At 46.5% G+C, this 17,429-nt stretch overlaps 1 protein-coding gene across 6 annotated transcripts in view; it reads left to right on the top strand.

The window, feature by feature from the left end:
- The window catches only part of NAV2 (neuron navigator 2), a 426,264-nt gene that overhangs the window by 232,479 nt on the left and 176,356 nt on the right, over positions 1 to 17,429 (top strand). For all 6 annotated transcript variants that reach the window (XM_069565338.1, XM_069565336.1, XM_069565339.1 and 3 more), the window contains one exon: positions 13,216 to 14,311. In XM_069565338.1, coding sequence (XP_069421439.1) covers positions 13,216 to 14,311 — 1,096 coding nt within the window. The remainder of the gene's footprint in view (positions 1 to 13,215; positions 14,312 to 17,429) is intronic.

Below are 17,429 nucleotides of genomic sequence, written 5' to 3'. Positions count from 1 at the left end.
CATTGCGTTCTGCCAAGAGCTGTTAGCTGTGGACAGTGGCCTGGAGAATGAGATTTGCCCCCATAAAGTGTTTATCGTCTCTGTGAAATTTCATACACCCTTAAAGCAAGGGAGAAGGCTTTCTACGGCCAGTTTTGTACGTGCTTATAGCCATATATGGTACAAGATAGAGAAATGGCTTGACAAATTAAAACAAAAGCTTTCTTCTGAAAGCTTGGGATTTTGAACAAATAAGTTCAAGAGAGAAAAAAGAGTTGTTTTGAGGGTGATATGGCTTTAAGACGTGAAAGATAAAAAATAGGACTGCTTTTATTTTTAAAGAGATTTTCCTTTGAGTGTCAGCAGTCAAATGATTTGTCTCCTTACCCAGTGGAGTGGGAGGATTTACAAATATGCCTGGGACATCTTTTGATGTAAAGGATATATGGGAGGGAGAGAAAGATTTTAAGAGTTTATTCTCTTTCTAAGGTGTTATTGCCAGGTCAACGATAAGCCCAGTTGTATGTTAATATTTCCAGCAAGTTAACTTTTGTTTAGTTTTCCAGTTCTTTAAGGTAGTAAGTAGGATTTGAAAATGTGCCTTGTGAAACTGGAGAAAATGTGGTGATAACTATGTAGGAAAATGGTACTCTCTTATAAGAAAATAAGACTCCTTTTAGCTTAGGGAAACAAATGACCTTTTTACCCATTTGGCGCTAGTGGTAAAAAAAAAAACCCTCCTGCCAGTGCAGGAGGTGTGAGAGACACGAGTTCGATCCCTGGGTCGGGAAGATCCCCTGGAAGAGGAAATGGCAACCCACCTCAGTATTCTTGCCTGGAGAATCCCATGGACAGCAGAGCCTGTGGGCTACAGTCTATAGGGGTGCAGAGTCAGACACATGCATGCACACCCATAGTTTCACTTGCGTTTATCCAAAGTAAGCCACTGAAGAGGAAGAATTACCTCGTCATACATTAAAACAAAACATAACTGTAATGGTGCCAACTGTCAAGGGCCTCTTCTTCTATTTCTTCTGAGGGGAGAGTCACAAAGGGGAACTGGGAACAGAGTTGGCTCCAGGTCACTAGGATAATGCATTTTTACCTTCCACACATTTATTTTTGGTGATACCCTCATAAGGTACTGGCATATTTGAACATGATCTTTTTGGTGACTTGGTATAGGAAAAATTTCACCATTCATGGGAGAAAAAGTATCGCCAAGGATTCTAGTCTTCTGAGTCCACTTAGCTGTATGAGAACAACTGGCAGGGTTAGCCAAGAGGGACAAGCTAGGCATGCCTGATTTTTAACTTGGAGCCATCCCACACTGGAGGGATTCAGTGTGGGTAATCATTGTCGTCTGTTTATTGATATCTGGGCACCTGCCAGTGAGAAACAGGTCAGTCATAAAAGGGGCCAAGGCATGAATTTCCAGCAAGCATTTCTGGGACCTGGCACATCAGTTATTCTTGTAAGCTAGGTGTGACCACTCACTGCAACATGGGGCAGCAAGGGTTAGGACCCCAGAGAAGGCCTGGCAGAGCCTTCTGCATCTTTCGATGAAAAGAGATGGCTTCTGGTTTCTGGAGGTTTCCTAGAAGAAACAGACTGGGGGGAATATGTCCAGGCAGGGATATGAGGCAGTGAGGGAGGCAAGGAAATACTGCAGTCAGAAGCTTGACCAAGGAGTCAGCGATGGCCAATGTAAGGAGGAAAAAGCCTAGTGGTATGATTTGCTTTCCTGCTAGTTTCTTCAGAAGGATCACTCTTCCTTTGAAGTAGATGTTATTTTTTTCAAGGTAGAATAAAGTAATACTTGTAAGGCAATTGAAATTATGTAATTTCATGTGATGCGTTAACCATCAAACTGACAGAGAAACTTTAACAAATATTTATTGAGCTCTTATTGTGTGCCAGGACTAGGAAGCCTGGCATGCTGCAGTCCACAGGATCACAGAGACTTGGACATGTCTGAGCCACTGAGCAACAAATTGTGTGCCAGACCCTGTGCTAAACCACTGGAAGTAAAAGGAGTAAACCCCTCACCTGTTTACACTGTGGTGATCAGAATTCCGTTACTTGCACCCACTTATAGTCTTCTTCTTTTTTTTTATTGTGAAAATTCCTGCCTTCTCCCTAGACCCTAAACACCTTTCTACTTACTGTCTCTGCGAAGCGAACTTTTCAAGGGCCTCTTATAAGTAGAATCAAATGATATTTGCCTTCTGTGACTTGCTTATTTCACTTAGCGTAATGTCTTCAAGGTTCATCCCTGTTGTCAGTTCAGTTCAGTCACTCAGTCGTGTCTGACTCTCTGCGTGACCCATGGGCTGCAGCACTCCAAACTTCCCTGTCCATCACCAACTCCCAGAGCTTGCTCAGAATCATGTCCATTGAGTTGGTGATAACACCTATCCAACCATCTCATCATCTGTCAACCCCTTCTCCTTCTGCCTTCAATCTTTCCCAACACCAGGGTCTTTTCCAGTGAGTCAGTTCTTCGAATCAGGTGGCCGAAGTATTGGAACTTCAGCTTCAGCATCAGTCCTTGCAATGAATTCAGGACTGATTTCCTTTAGGATTGACTGGTTTGATCTCCTTGCAGTCCAAGGGACTGTCAAGAGTCTTCTCTAACACCACACACAGTTCAAAAGCATCAGTTCTTTGGTGCTCAGCTTTCTTTATCGTCTAGGTCTCACATCCATACAGGTCTACTAGAAAAACCATAGCTTTGACTAGACAGACCTTTGTTGGCAAAGTAATGTCTCTGCTTTTCTCTACTTCACCCTTAGGCTGAATGTTTCTGAATTCGGAAGGGAGTTAAAGGGATTGGGGTGGAGGAAGGGAAGCCCAGGTGGAAGATTGACTGGTTTGATCTTCTTACTATCCAAGGGACTCTCGAGTCTTCTCCAACACCACAGTTTTCCAAATTTGCTGGCATACTGAGTGTAGCACTTTCACAGCATCATCTTTTAGGATTTGAGATAGCTCAGCTGAAATTCCATTGCCTCCACTAGCTTTGTTTGTAGCGATGCTTCCTAAGGCCCCCTTGAGTTCACACTCCAGGATGTCTGTTTCTACATGAGTGGTCACACCATCATGATTATCTGGGTCATTAAGATCTTTTTTGTGTGGTTCTTCTGTGTATTCTCACCACTTCTTCTTAATATCTTCTGCTTCTGTTAGGTTCATACCGTTTCTGTCCTTTATTGTGTCCATCTTTGCATGAAATGTTCCCTTGGTATGTCTAATTTTCTTGAAGAGATCTCTAGGCTTTCCCATTCTATTGTTTTCCTCTATTTCTTTGCATTGATCACTTAGGAAGGCTTTCTTATCTCTCCTTGCTATTCTTTGGTACTCTGCATTCAGATGGATATATCGTCCCTTTTCTCCTTTGCCTTTCACTTCTTTTCTTTTCTCAGCTATTTGTAAGGCCTCCTCAGACAACCATTTTGCCTTTTTGCATTTCTTTTTCTTGGGGATGGTCTTGATCACTGCCTCCTATACAATGTCACGAATCTCTGTCCATAGTTCTTCACACACTCTGTCTATCAGATCTAATCCCTTGAATCTATTTGTCACTTCCAGTGTATAATCGTAAGGGATTTGATTTAGGTCATACCTGAATGGTCTAGTAGTTTTCCCTACTTTCTTCAATTTAAGTCTGAATTTGGCAATAAGGAGTTCATGATCTGAGCCACAATCAGCTCCCGGTCTTGTTTTTGCTGACTGTGTAGACCTTCTCCATCTTTGGCTGCAAATAATATAATCAATCTGATTTCAGTATTGACCATGTGGTGATGTCCATGTGTAGAGTCATCTCTTGTGTTGTTGGAAGAGGGTATTTGCTATGACCAGTGTGTTTTCTTGGCAAAAGTCTGTTAGCCTTTGCTCCAGGTATCTGTTGACTTCCTGCTTTTGCATTCTAGTTCCCTATGATGAGAAGGAAATGGCAACCCACTCCAGTGTTCTTGCCTGGAGAATCCCAGGGACGGGGGAGCCTGGTAGGCTGCTGTCTACGGGGTCGCGCAGAGTCGGACATGACTGAAGCAACGCAGCAGCAGCAGCAGCATGATGAAAAGGACATCTTTTTTTTTTTTGGTGTTACTTCTAGAAGTTCTTGTACGTCTTCATAGAACCATTCAACTTCTTCAGCATTAGTGATGGGGGCATAGACTTGGATTATTTTGATATTGAGTGGTTTGCCTTAGAAACAAACCGAGACCATTCTGTTGTTTTTGAGATTGCATCCAAGTACTGCATTTTGGACTCTTATGTTGACTATCAGGGCTACTCCATTTATTCTAAGGGATTCCTGCCCGCAGTAGCAGATATAATGTTCATCTGAATTAAATTCACTCATTCCTATCCGTTTTTGTTTACTGATTCCTAAAATGTCGATGTTCACTCTTGTCATCTCCTGTTTGACCACTTCCAATTTGCCTTGACTCATGGGCCTAACATTTCAGGTTCCTATGCAATATTGTTCTTTACAGTATCGAACTTTATTTTCATCACCAGTCGCATCCACAACTGGGTTTTGTTTTTGCTTTGACTCTGTCTCTTCATTCTTTCTGGAGCTATTTCTCTGATCTTCTCCAGTAGCATTTTGGGCACCTCCTGACCTGGGGAGTTCATCTTCCAGTGTCATATCTTTTTGCCTTTTCATACTGTTCATGGGGTTCTCAAGGCAAGAATACTGAAGTGGTTTGCCATTCCCTTCTCCAGTGGACCACATTTTGTCAGAACTCTTCACCATGACCCATCTGTCTTGGGTGGCCCTGCACAGCCTGGCTCATGGTTTCACTGAGTTAGACAAGGCTGTGATCCAAGTGATCGGTTTGGTTAGTTTTCTGTAACTGTGGTTTCCATTCTGTCTGCCCTCTGATGGATAAGGATAAGGGGCTTGTAGAAGCTTCCTAATGGAAGGGACATCCCTATTATTGCAGGTGTCAGAATTCCCTTCCTTTTGAAGGCTGAATTAATACTCCATTGTGTGTGTGTGTGTGTGTGTGTGTGTGTGTGTGTGTAGAGAGACATAGATATATCTCACACTTAGGTGATTCATTCATTCATCCAAACAGTATCCATTGTTTATACATTGATAGATGTTTGGGTTGCTTCCACCTTTTGACTATTGGGAGTAATGTTGCCATGAACCTGCGTGTAGAAATACCTGTTTAAGTTCCTACTTTCACCTCATTCAGGTATATGCGCAGGAGTGGAACTGCTAGGACATATTCCATGTTTAATTTTTTGAGGAACTGCCATTGTGTTTTCCACAGTGGCTGCACAACCTTCCGTTCTCACAGTGATGCACAAGAGTTCCAATTTCTCAGCATCCTCAGAAACACTTGTTATTTTCTTTTCAAAAAAAATAATAGCCATCTTAATTGTATGGAGTGGTACCCTCTTGTGGTTTTGGTTTGTGTTCCCTGATGACTAGTGATGTTGAACATCTTTCTGTGTGTGTATTGGTCAATTGTATATATTCTTTGGAGAAATGTCTGTTTAAGTCCTTTCCCCATTTTTATATCATGTTGTTGTTATATGAGTTCTCTATATATTCTGGATATCAGATGTATGATTTGCAGTTATTACCACTCATAGGTTGTTTTTGCATTCTGTTGATTATGTCCTTTAATGCAGAACTTTTTTTCAACTTTGATGAAGTTCAGCTTACTTGTTTTTTCGCTCCTGCTTTTTGTGTCATACCAAGAAATCACTGCCAAAATTAGTATCATGAAATTTTTACCCTGTGTTTTTCCCATAAGAGTTTCATAGTTTTAACTCATACATTTAAGTCTTTGATCCATCTTAGGCTAATTTTTTAATATGGTATAAGGTATGAACCTAGCTTCATTTTTTTGCATGTGAACATCTAGTTTTCCCAGAAAATATATTGAAAAGATGATCTTTACCCCATTGAATATTCTTAAAAATTATTTGCAAAGGTTTATGTCTGGTGGCTCTTATCCATTGGTCTATATGATTGCCTTTGTCAGTATTACGGTGATGGCTTTGTAGAAAGGCTTGAAATCAGAAAGTATGAGACCTCCAGCTTCGTTCTTTTTTCAGAATTACTTTGTCCATTCAGAGTCCCTTGAGATTCCACTGGAATTTTTTGTATGGATTTTTCTATTTCAACAAAAACATCGTTGGGATTTTTATTAGGGACTAACTTAACAGCAACTTTAAAGAAAATATTTGTTTATATAAATCATCATTCTTATTCTAACTTGGATGTTGGGAGCCTATGGATTTATAGACACCAAATGATCCTTAGAAAATATGGATTCTGAGCCCAGCTCCTTCTACTCCATGCCTTTCCCCTCTCTGACCACTTTTGTAGGCAATTCTCTTGACCCCTTTCTCCATCTTTCTGTACCTCCAAGACTCCTCTCCAGGGAGGAGTTGGAGAGAAACTATGTTTGAGCCCATGCCTTTAATATTAGACACTGGTCACAGCAGTATTGAGAAGGCTTCTCGGGCCAGGCTGCAGAAATCCTGCAGAACCACTAAATGGATTGAGCGAGATCCACTTACGTGCCCCGCTGTGGTCTGGTGGCTAGCACAGTTGTAGAGAAACTAAGCAGAGCAACTCTGGAAATAATCGCCAGCCTGTGTGGCTAGAGTCCATGCACTTACAACAAACTAGCAAACAAACCAAAAACAAAACTGGTTCCAGTTATCCTAACAAATTTGTATACTCAAAACTGACACCTTAACAAATTATATGAAATTGTATAGGCCCCAAATTATAGGCCCAATGATCAGACCTTTTCCTGAAGATTTAGGCTAGACCCATCCTCTGAGCAGGTTTAAAATCACAGTACGGTGACAGGAACTAAGCTTAGCTGGCCTAGATTGTGCTCCCTGGGTGCCTGTTGCCCCGACCAGACCACCAACGTCTCCCTAACTAGGAAGCTAGGGACAGAAGGGACCAGGGGCCACTGCTGGTCCTCGTGGAGGAAGAGAGGAAGAAATGCTTGTTTATCTGCCTTGGACAGTATTTTCATTTAGAAAGTATTTTGGTTACTGTCAGGAAGGTTAAAGGCTGGTTGCCAGAAAAACCAAACTTTTCCCTTCCCCACAGGAGGATTAATGCTCTCCTTAAACTCTTTTTTTTTTAAAGCCTTTTCTCTTCTTCAAAGGCCTCCTGTTTCTGCAGCATTTCAAATGAGACTTTTCCTTTTTGCGGTGGTTTGTCAGTTGGTGGTGGGTGAACCTGGTGAGCTGGCCTTTTAAAGCTGAGATCAGTCGACGGGGCGTGGTTCCCCAGTGGTTCATCAACTCTGTTCAGGGGCCCTGTGATCAGCATTCTCAAGTGCAAACTAGGGGACTTCCTTGGTGGTCCAGTGGCTAAGACTCCATGCTTCTAATGTAGGGGGCCTGGGTTCAATCCCTGGCCAGGGAACTGGATCCCACATGCCACAACTAAGAGTTCTGCTGCAACTCAGACCTGGTATAGCAAAAAATAAAATACAAACTAGGGCAGAATTTACCAACATCTGTTACATATAATAAGTCATGAAATTTTGCATATGGATATTTGGGGTGTTTATTGGGCCTGATGTAATATATTATTCTTAGTATGTTCAGTAGTCTCAAACCTAAGACCATTATCCTTAGAATTACTTTTGGCTAAACAAAGACCTGATTATGTTCCTAGATCTGACCAATTCCCAGTAAAATGTCATGCGAAACAAATACATATAAATAATAAAGCTCTAAAGTAGCCATTTCAGATTAGTTTTAAACCTAGTCGATTTGGGGGCCTTCCACCCTGTGGCTCAAACAGTAAAGCATCTGCCTACAATGCAGGAGACCCGGGTTCAATCCCTGGGTTGGGAAGATCTCCTGAAGAAGGAAATGACAACCCACTCCAGTATTCTTGCCTGGGAAATCCCTTGGATGGAGGAGCCTGGTAGGGCTACAGTCCATGGGGTCGCAAAGAGTTGGACACAACTGAGTGACTTCACCTTCCTTTTGACTGATTGCATTTATCAAAAGAATAGATTGAGTATGAAATAAATATTTTAAAAATAGTTATTATATATTTTACATATAAAATAAGTATTTCTGATTTAATGGAACAGTGTTTCCCCAACTTTAGTCTTTCACAAACTTGCTGTGAGTTTTGCCAAATCAGTAAACCACCTGTGTTTTTATTTGTTTCATAGTTTCCTTAAATCAACTCAAATTAAATCTACATCTGAACCATCCCATGAAACTGTTGATTTATATGTGAACTGCTTGTCTTTTATGATATGCAGCAGATAAATAGGTAACTTTTAAAATATAAACATGTGTATCCATGTGACATCAGAAGTGTTCATCTCACCTCCTTCCGTGGACAACATACCATTGTTGGGAGAATACTGGTGGTCAGAGCATTTCTTTCGTGCTTTCCATCTTTCTCTCTTTAGAGTTATTAGAGAGAGAAGTGTTCTTAATTTTAAAGGATTCACCTTCTTTTCCCTCATTTGTCTTCCTGGAATACCAGATTTTAATTCACTAGCAGCTCATCCAAGGTTGAGTATTCCTTGGGCCTTTCCTGGAGGTCCAGTGGTCCAGGGCACAGGGGCGTGGGTTTGATGCCTGGTCAGGAAACTAAGATCCTGCATGCCACATGGCCAAAATAAATAAATAAAAGTTTGAGTATACCTTGACCCAGCCCATTTTCTGCATTTACTGGTAAGGGAAATGATTGAAGTTAAAGAAACACCTGTGTGCTATAGTACAGAGTAACCGTAGAACTTAGCAAGTGAACCTAGCTGCGTTCTTGGGGTCCAGCCTCTTCAGGCCTCTTGGAGACTCGCTGAGATTCAAATGGAAGCAGAGCTGAAAGGACTCTAGAGAAAAGCTTACCTTCTTACAAATGGGGAGACGGAGGGGCAGAGTGGTATACCTCAGCTGGTATGCTGTATCCTTTGAGCTGGTATCACACTGGCCGCCTTGCCTGCCTCCCCAGGCCTCTCCTGCATTTATCTCACGCACTCAGAAGCCTGGTGGGAATCACAGAAGCCTAGTGTTAGAAATGGCTGCTTTCCCACCTCAGCCAAGGTCTGAGATCACTGGTGTGATACCCCAGGAATGACAGAAATGTGTCCAGTCCACCTGCACAAGACCACTCATGACCTGGAGCCCCTTCACTGTTTAGGGGAAGAGATGGTGAAGGACAGGGCAGTCTGGCATCCTGCTGTGCACGGGGTCACAAAGAGTCGGACACGAGCGAGTGACTGAACAGCAACTGGCTGTGACCCAATTCTAAAGTATTGATGGTCTGGTGGTGCGCTGATGCCCGGGAGCCCTACCCAGGGGACTTCTGTTCTAGAAACCAGATTCAGAATCATCCCCACGGACTATCTCTTACAGCCATCATAAGCAGCCTTGAAATGTCCCCATGATCCTATAACAAGGGGAACCCAGGCAAAACGCCAAGTGGAAATTCTGAAGCTCTGAGTCCTAATCCTGAGTTTGGACTGAAAGGTTTTAATAAAACCCTAATGACTGATCACAAATTTTGAGTCTCTCTTGCCTTAAGTGTGACTTGCAAATGTCACAACTACTCACCAACAATGCAGAAACCATTTAGTATTTTCTATGCTCTGGCAGGCTTAGGGAAACAAGGATGAATGGGGGCAGGGAGTGGTCTCTGCTCTGGAAGGATTCACAGACCAGGGGAACAAGCCAACCCATAGTGCCTCCTCCATGAAGCTCTCCCAGACTCTCTGGGAGAATCAGGAGATCCCAATCTTTGGGTCTCCTGGGACCATGTACTGCCCTCTACAGCCTTGACATTGCTTCTGTGCTCTGTTTTGAGGTCTGGTACCTCTTTGAACAGTGAGTTCCTAAAGGGCAGAGGCTATATTCCCAGTGCCTGGTGTAAGTAGGTGGCCCTCCAAATGCTTTTATAAAAAGGGAAGTTTGGACAGTGTCCCGGGGAAGCAGAGTAGGTAAAAATACCAGGTGATGATGCAAACCGGGTAGTTCATTCAGCCTGAGGGTCTCAGGGAGCTTGACAAAGGACGAAGGCATTTGAGCTGGGGTTTGAAAGACAAGAGTTTCTGGGAGCCATCTGGGGACAGCCTGGGAAGTGATTATGTATCCGTCATGCCTATGGCATGTGAGCCCCTTCTTGCACCTGACACCTTTCCTGAAGGAAACACATGTCTTTGATTGGCTTACACATTTCTCTTAGACAAGTCAGGTGTCTGGTTAACTCTGGATCAGTCCCTAACTGGTTAGTAACAACTGATTGCTAGCTGTGCATGTTAAGATTTAAAATTACACAGAAATGTTAGGCAGGGGCATTTCTTGTAAGAGCTTTGTAAGAGTTCCAGGGAATGTGTGGGAGCAGAGAAGTCACACGGATGCGTGTGCCTCTGCTCAGCAGGGAGTAGTTCTGAAACTTCTTTAGGAAAGAAGAGCAAACCTCTGATCCCAACTTGCTGTAGCTCCCATATGGACATTGTTGCAATCTCCCCACCCCATTCAAAGCCCCTTTTCTCTAGGACTTCTTTTCTGCCAAATGATAAAATGTATGTATTAATATATGAATTATCAGTTCCTCCCTGCTAGAGTGTGACATCCATGAAGGCAGGGATCTCGGTGTTGTCATTGATGTATCCCAGCGCCTAGAACAACATGTGGCATATACTAGGCACTCATTAAATTTGTTTTTAATTTTTAAAAACTAATTATTTTTGGCTGCTCTGAGTCTTCGTCGCGACACATGGGCTCTTCATTGCTGTCCTCGGGCTTTCTCTTGTGGCAAACAGGGGCTACTCTCTAGTTGCTATGTGCGAGCTGCTCATTGCAGTGTCTTCTCATGTTGCGGAGCATGAACCGTGGGGCATGGGGGCTTCAGAAGTGCAGCAGGAGGGCTCTCTAGCTGTGGCTCAAGTTTAGTTGCCCCGCCGCATGTGGGATCATAGTTCCCAGACCACGGAGGGAACCCGTGTCCCCTGCATTGGCAGAGGCATTCTTAACTACTGGGCCACCAGGGATGACCCATCTTTGAATGTTGACATCAGTGAATTTACTGAATGTACGAATGAATGAATATTTCTGCCCCAGATCTGAGCCCAAGTAAAGGGAAGGACAGCGGTCCTGAGAGAGTGGAACTGGCGATTGGAGGGTCACTGCTGCCCTCCCGGGAGCTGGCCTCCATGGCATCAGTGCCTCCTGTCCAGTGGCTGGGCTGGTTTGTCCCCCACCATGGACATCGTGAATATACTCAAGCAGTAGGAGAGGTAGATGCCCTGAAGTCCGCTGGTCATCTAAGTGGCTGTCGTTTACACGTGTTCTTTATCGCGGGAGGTAGCTGGGATGCCGTCCCAAAGAGCACTGTGTCTCGAGACTTGAGTCCAAATCCCACCCTGGACCATCTCCAGTGGTGTGATGGAGGGTCAGTCGTTAGCCCTCTCCAAGCCTCAGTCTCCCCACTCGTCAGATGGGGGCAGTGAGCCCCTCTTCTCAGAGTGCCTAGCATGATACCTCCTGAGCCCAGGAGGCCCTCCATGAGCAGCGTGTCCCACCCGAGGAGACCCTCCTAGGGGCTGGTGGTGTGGGTGGGTTCCGCGAGCCTGTTTCCCAGCCAGTCCCCAGCTCTCCCCAGGAAAAGATCCAGCAATCCACCGTGCGTTTTGTAAGGGAGGATCGCACAGCAGCCCCTGCTCCAAACCCGAATCCCCGGGAAGTCAGGAAGATGTATGTGTTTTAAAACATTGGGAGGTCTGCGTTGGATCACCCCGGAGCTGCGGCTCCCCCCACCCCACCCCCCGGAGCAGTTGAGAGGGAAGGGAGGCCAGTTCGTCTGCCGGGAGTGCTCCCGGCTCGTGTCCCACAAGGGGCTGCCTTTGCTCGGCTTTGGCGGCCGTTGACTTTTAAATCATAAAAAGCCGCTCTTATATACAGTTTACTCTGCTGCTCAAAGGCGGTGGAACGTAGGTATTTAAAAAGGGGAAAAAAAAAGAAGAAGCAGCCGTTAATCCCGCCAGGCTTCTGGGCACTGGAGCAGTTGCGGATGACAAAAGTTAATTAGAAACATGAGCAGTTTAACCGAAACCAGTTGTGACAGTCGGAAGGACAGCCTCTCAGGCTGGAGACGTTTTCCTAGGGAATCGTTGCGGGAGAAAGTGACTGTGGCCGGGTAAGTCGTGTCCCTGTGACTTTGCAAGGGTGGGGGACAGGCTCTTTGGGGGCCGAGGTGCTGCACCCTGTCTGCGCTGGGCAGGCGTGGTCGTGGGTGGGCACGGGGATGGGCTCACAGCCGTGTCCCTGCCCCCTTCCCTCTGACAGCTGCCCCGACGTGGAGGATGGCGCTGTGTGGCTCTGCCTGCCGCCTGAGCAAGGCAGCTCTGGCGTTCAGGTCATCAATCTAGGCTGCCTCGGTGCCTAGCAGAGCGCCAGTTTGGAACCCGCCTGTCTCCAAATAATTCCAGTTCCAATTTGGAAATATTTTGAGGCTTTTCTGAGAAAAGGGGCTGGCTGGGGAACTACACCCTGTGTGCCAAGGGGGAAGCCTTGACTTTCAGATAACCTGCGAGTTTTCCTGCTGACGGTGAAGCCTCGTGCTCAGTTCATGCTCTTAAGCTTGAAAGCCTTTTTTTAAACTCCAGCCTGCATCACGTTTGTAACTCTTTTAAAAGTGCCAACATAGGGAAAACGCATAGGCTTTGATGGGATTTAGCAATTTCTGTGGGTAATTAGGTCTGTCAAGATTATGCTTGGTTTCTCTTTTTTCTGGATTTTTAGTGGAGGGGGGGAATCTGTTCTGTGTTAATGTCTCTGATACATTGTTTTCTTAAAGTTGGATAATCCTCCATTGTTTCCCTTTAGTTGGAAAACGGGGTTGGTTATGGGTTGAATCATTCAAGACAGGAGATATCTCTTGTACCATTCCCACACAATCACAGTGATGGTGTGGATTTTCGTTTGTTTTCCCATGAAGTGTGTGCTTAATTGTGCCCCATGCTTATGGATGTTAAGGTCGGTGTGCGTTCACATAGCATATGCCAAAATGTGGGGGGGGGGGAGGGGGGAGGTGAACAGTGCCTGACGGAGCATAGGAGAAAGTCAAGGTGGAATTAAAATTGAGACAGGTAGTGGAGCTGCGTGGCATCCGGGTTGGAGCGATCGGCCGTGCAGCCGTGGCTGATGCCCCCTCGTGATGAGTGCAGGCCCATACGTGTAACTCGGGTCTCCCTCTCTTCCCCGTCTCCGCAGAGCCTTTGGCGAGCCCGGCGTCCTCCCACCCCGCAATGAGCGAAGATGCACCCGCTGCTTTGGAGGGAGGCGGCGGGTGTGGCCCTGCTAGCTGCGGCGCCTCCTCGGCCATCCCCCAGCCCAGCTCGGCCTCCAAGCCCTGGCGCAGCAAGTCGGTCAGCGCGAAGCACAGCGCCGCGGCCGCCACGCTCTCAGTCAAGCCGCCCACGCCCGAGCCCCCCCGGCCCGCCCCCGAAGCCCTGAAGCCGGCCCCCAACAATCAGAGGTCCATGCTGGAAAAGCTAAAACTGTTCAACAGCAAGGGAGCTTCCAAGGCGGGCGAGGGCCCGGGGTCGCGGGACACGAGCTGCGAGCGGCTGGAGATCCTGCCCAGCTTCGAGGAGAGCGAAGAGATGGAGGCGGGCGGCCGCCCGCTGTCAGCAGCCGGCCCCGCGTCCAACAGCCCCAAGACCGCCCTCAAGGGCATCGCCCAGAGGACTTTCAGCCGGGCGCTGACCAACAAGAAGAGCTCCCCGAAAGGCAGCGAGAAGGAAAAGGAGAAACAGCAGCGCGAGAAGGAGAAAAGCAAGGACCTCACCAAGAGAGCCTCCGTGACAGACAGGCCGGACCTCAAAGAGGGGGCGAGAGAAGACCCCAGCGGGGCCGCCCTGACCGAGATGCCCAAAAAGTCCTCCAAGATCGCCAGCTTCATCCCCAAAGGGGGGAAGCTCAACAGTGCCAAGAAGGAGGCCCCGGCCCCTTCCCACAGCGGGATACCAAAACCAGGGATGAAGAGCGTGCCCGGGAAATCCCCAAGTGCCCCCACGCCTTCCAAGGACGGGGAGCGAGCCCGGGCTGGGAAGCCGAGCTCGGGGCTCCCCCAGCAGAAGCCCCCGCTGGACGGCAGGCACTCCAGCTCCTCCTCCAGCCTGGCGTCCTCGGAAGGAAAAGGCCCCGGAGGGACCGGCCTGAACCACAGCATCAGCAGCCAGACTGTCAGTGCGGCCGTGGGGACCACCCAGACCACAGGAAGCAATACTGCCAGTGTCCAGCTACCTCAGCCCCAGCAGCAATACAGCCACCCCAACACTGCCACCGTGGCGCCTTTCCTGTACAGGTAGGAGCGGCTGCCCCCCTCCCCAGCCCTGCCCAGCCCTGGGCAAGGGGTCTTCAAGGGCAGGGGTCTTCCGGGAACATTGAGGCAGACAGTTCAGGGGCCCCGTGATCAGCTCCTGATAGAGACGTACGCGGTGTGCTTGAGGGACAGTTAATTCAGCGTGGCTGGGGCGTGGGGGTAGGTTAGAAAGCCTAAGAGTGGAAGGAAAATGTGAGTGATCCTGAGATGCGGAGGAGTGGCCCAGGAAGGTGGGGACCCAGGGGCTTGGCAGAAGCAGCCTGAACAATAGCTAGGAGGGTGGTTTGATTTCACTTGACAGCCTCCAAGGTCAGTCCTAAAGCATCCTGAATGTGCTTTAAACGATGAAACACAAAACCACCTTGCTGAGCAACTGAGACTTCTCACAGAGAGGCTCATCTTGAACTTCCAGAACCTCATGGTTTGTTACCCTATTGCATGTATTTTTCTTCTTTTCTTCTAAAAAATTTTTTTTATTTTTATTTTTTGGCCACACTGTGTGGATTGCGGGTTCCCCAACCAGGGATTAAATCCAGGCCACAGCCGTGAAAGCCCGGAATTCTAACCACTAGGCAGCCAGGGAACTCAAATATTTTTTCAGTCCCTGCTATGTGCTGGGATTTTTCAGAGGGGAGAACAGGATGAGGAAGAAGGGTAACCATAAGGAAGGATTAGTTCTAGAAGAACCAGAGAGCCTGAGTTGTATTTTGGTGACAAGCCTGAATGTTCCCACTGTCAGTCCCTCTGCCTGCCTCTGATGGCACATCCAGGGGACCACAGGAGGCCACGGGGAGCCCGGTGCTGCTGTGCTGGGTGGTTGTGGCCTGTGAGAGCCTCTGGTTACACCACACACCTGTACAGGTTGGGGGACGTCGTCTCTGTATGATGCTTGATTCTTGCGATGAGTCCTGTCTGGGCAGATGGAAGACAGGCAGGCAGGCAGACAGACAGACAGACAGACAGACAGATACACACACACACACACACACACACGCACACACGCACACACGCTACCCAGCTTATACACATACACAGATGCATCCATATGGTGAGTGCACATCACGGACAGTCACACGTAAATAAGGACCCAAGTACACATTCATAGATGAAATGTGAATGCACCTATGCACGTATCCACACGTGTGTTCACATACCTGTTCATATGCACAGACTCGCGCCCATGCTTTCCGCTTCCTCAGCCTGCATGCTTCCCCAGTGAATTAGATGTTTCCTCTCTCTGCCTGAGGTGAGTTCCAGTTCTGTTTCCATTTCCGCCAAGAGTTGATAGGAAGACTGGTTCAAGCGACTGAGTGCGGAGTCAAGCCCACAGCATCCAGCCTTTGAGGGAAGGTCAGGCTTCTGGGGAGAAGCTCTTTCCTTTTCCTTGTTCACTCTCCCCTTCAGGGAGGGTCACACCAGATCTTTTTAAATGGGAGGTGGTCATCTTTGTATTAAATCATCAGCTCAGCTAACAGTCCTGAGAAGGGTGCCAAAACTTAGATACTGCTTCAGCGCTGGTCTCCATGCTCAACTTTTTATACAACTGTTTTCTGAACCATGGAGGCAACTGAATTGCTTGCCGTGAAATTTTTATCATTGCAGTCATGTGGATAGTCTTAACGTCAGGCATATTCAGGCTGCTATTCCCAGATTTTTGATTTGCATTTTCAGAATTAAAATATGTGACAGTCTGATCATGGTCAATTCCACTCTCTCCCCCGCTTTTTTTTTTTCTGGCTGTAATCATTTGAAAGATTCTAAACATTTAAGCTCTTTTTTTTTTAATATTTCAAGATTTTTCTATGAGTGGAAAAGCTCTTAATGGTAAAGAGCTAAAGTCCAACAGATGGGAGGAAGAAAGCATCCCGTGTGTTGAACTGCTCTCTAGTGTTTGTGTTCAGCCCGAGTGATGTCCTTGTTCCTCCTCTGAGGTGTCTTTCCTCTGGTGAGCCCGGGAGGCTGGAGAGAAGAACCCTGTTGCCTAACTTGGTCTTTTGTTCACTTGTGCGTCCCTGTGTGGCCTTGGGACCTGGCTGCAGGCACCGCTGCTGAGTGTGCACCACGTGTGTGCAGAAACCCAGATCACTGGATCGTTCTCACAACTCCACGAGCTGGCTTCCTTTTTTATCCCCATTCTTCCGATAAGCAAACTGAGGCCTAGAATAATTAAATAACTTGCTCTACGTCAAAGAGCTGGTAGTCAGAAGAGCCCGTGCTTACAGCCAAGTCTCTCTACCTAGAGGGACCAAGTGCTTAACCATGAAATAGTCTTGACTCTAAGTCACTGCCTCATGCTGAGCCTCATCTGTAAATTGAGGAGCCAGGACTAGATCAGAGGATTCTTAGAAAGTGGCTTAGACTCCATTTATGCTCCAGGTTTCTCTCTCTCAAGTTTACAGCTCACTGTTTATTATTTAACAGTGCTCCTCCTAGAACCTCTCATGTTAGTGATGTTACCAAAAGAAAAAGGAAAATAAACCATTTTTTTTTAAAAGATCACTCAGAATGAACTATAGTTCCCAGTTCATAAGACACACTGGACACCTCTGTTGCTTAATACTTCGCTAAGTGCTTTCGTGTGGTTTCACCTGTGAGTTTTGTAGCAGCTGGGAGAGGTGGCTGTTGTAATCCCATGTCCAGATAAGGGTCCAGCCTCTCTCCAAGGTGCAGTGATTTACTGAGATGTATGTGGCTATCAAGTAATAGACGGCAGACTCAATGTTCAGACCTCCAAGTCCAATGGTCCTTCTCTCACCCAGAATCTTTCTAGACTTAAAAACTCATTTATCCATTCATCACACCCTACCTGAGTGCCTGCTTAGCATATGAATTGGAGCAGAGTGTTCTTAAATGCCCACTCAAAAGAGCCAGTCTTAGCCTTCAGAGAGCTCATAATCTAGTGGAGGAAAGGTTTATTAATTAGATCTTACTGTAATAAGTAGACATCAGGAGAACAAAAACGCACAAGAGGTGGAGCCATCCACTGGCCAAGAATTGGGGAAAGTTTCCAAACCAAGATGGCATAGGGATGTGCCTTCAGGGCAGCTCAGGAGCAAACTAAGGAAGAAAGAGGAAAAGAGCCTTCATTCAAAGGCACAGT

Source organism: Ovis canadensis, chromosome 21 (genome assembly GCF_042477335.2).
Source record: "Ovis canadensis isolate MfBH-ARS-UI-01 breed Bighorn chromosome 21, ARS-UI_OviCan_v2, whole genome shotgun sequence".
Lineage (NCBI taxonomy): Eukaryota > Metazoa > Chordata > Mammalia > Artiodactyla > Bovidae > Ovis > Ovis canadensis.
This window is presented reverse-complemented; position numbering and strand designations above follow the sequence as displayed.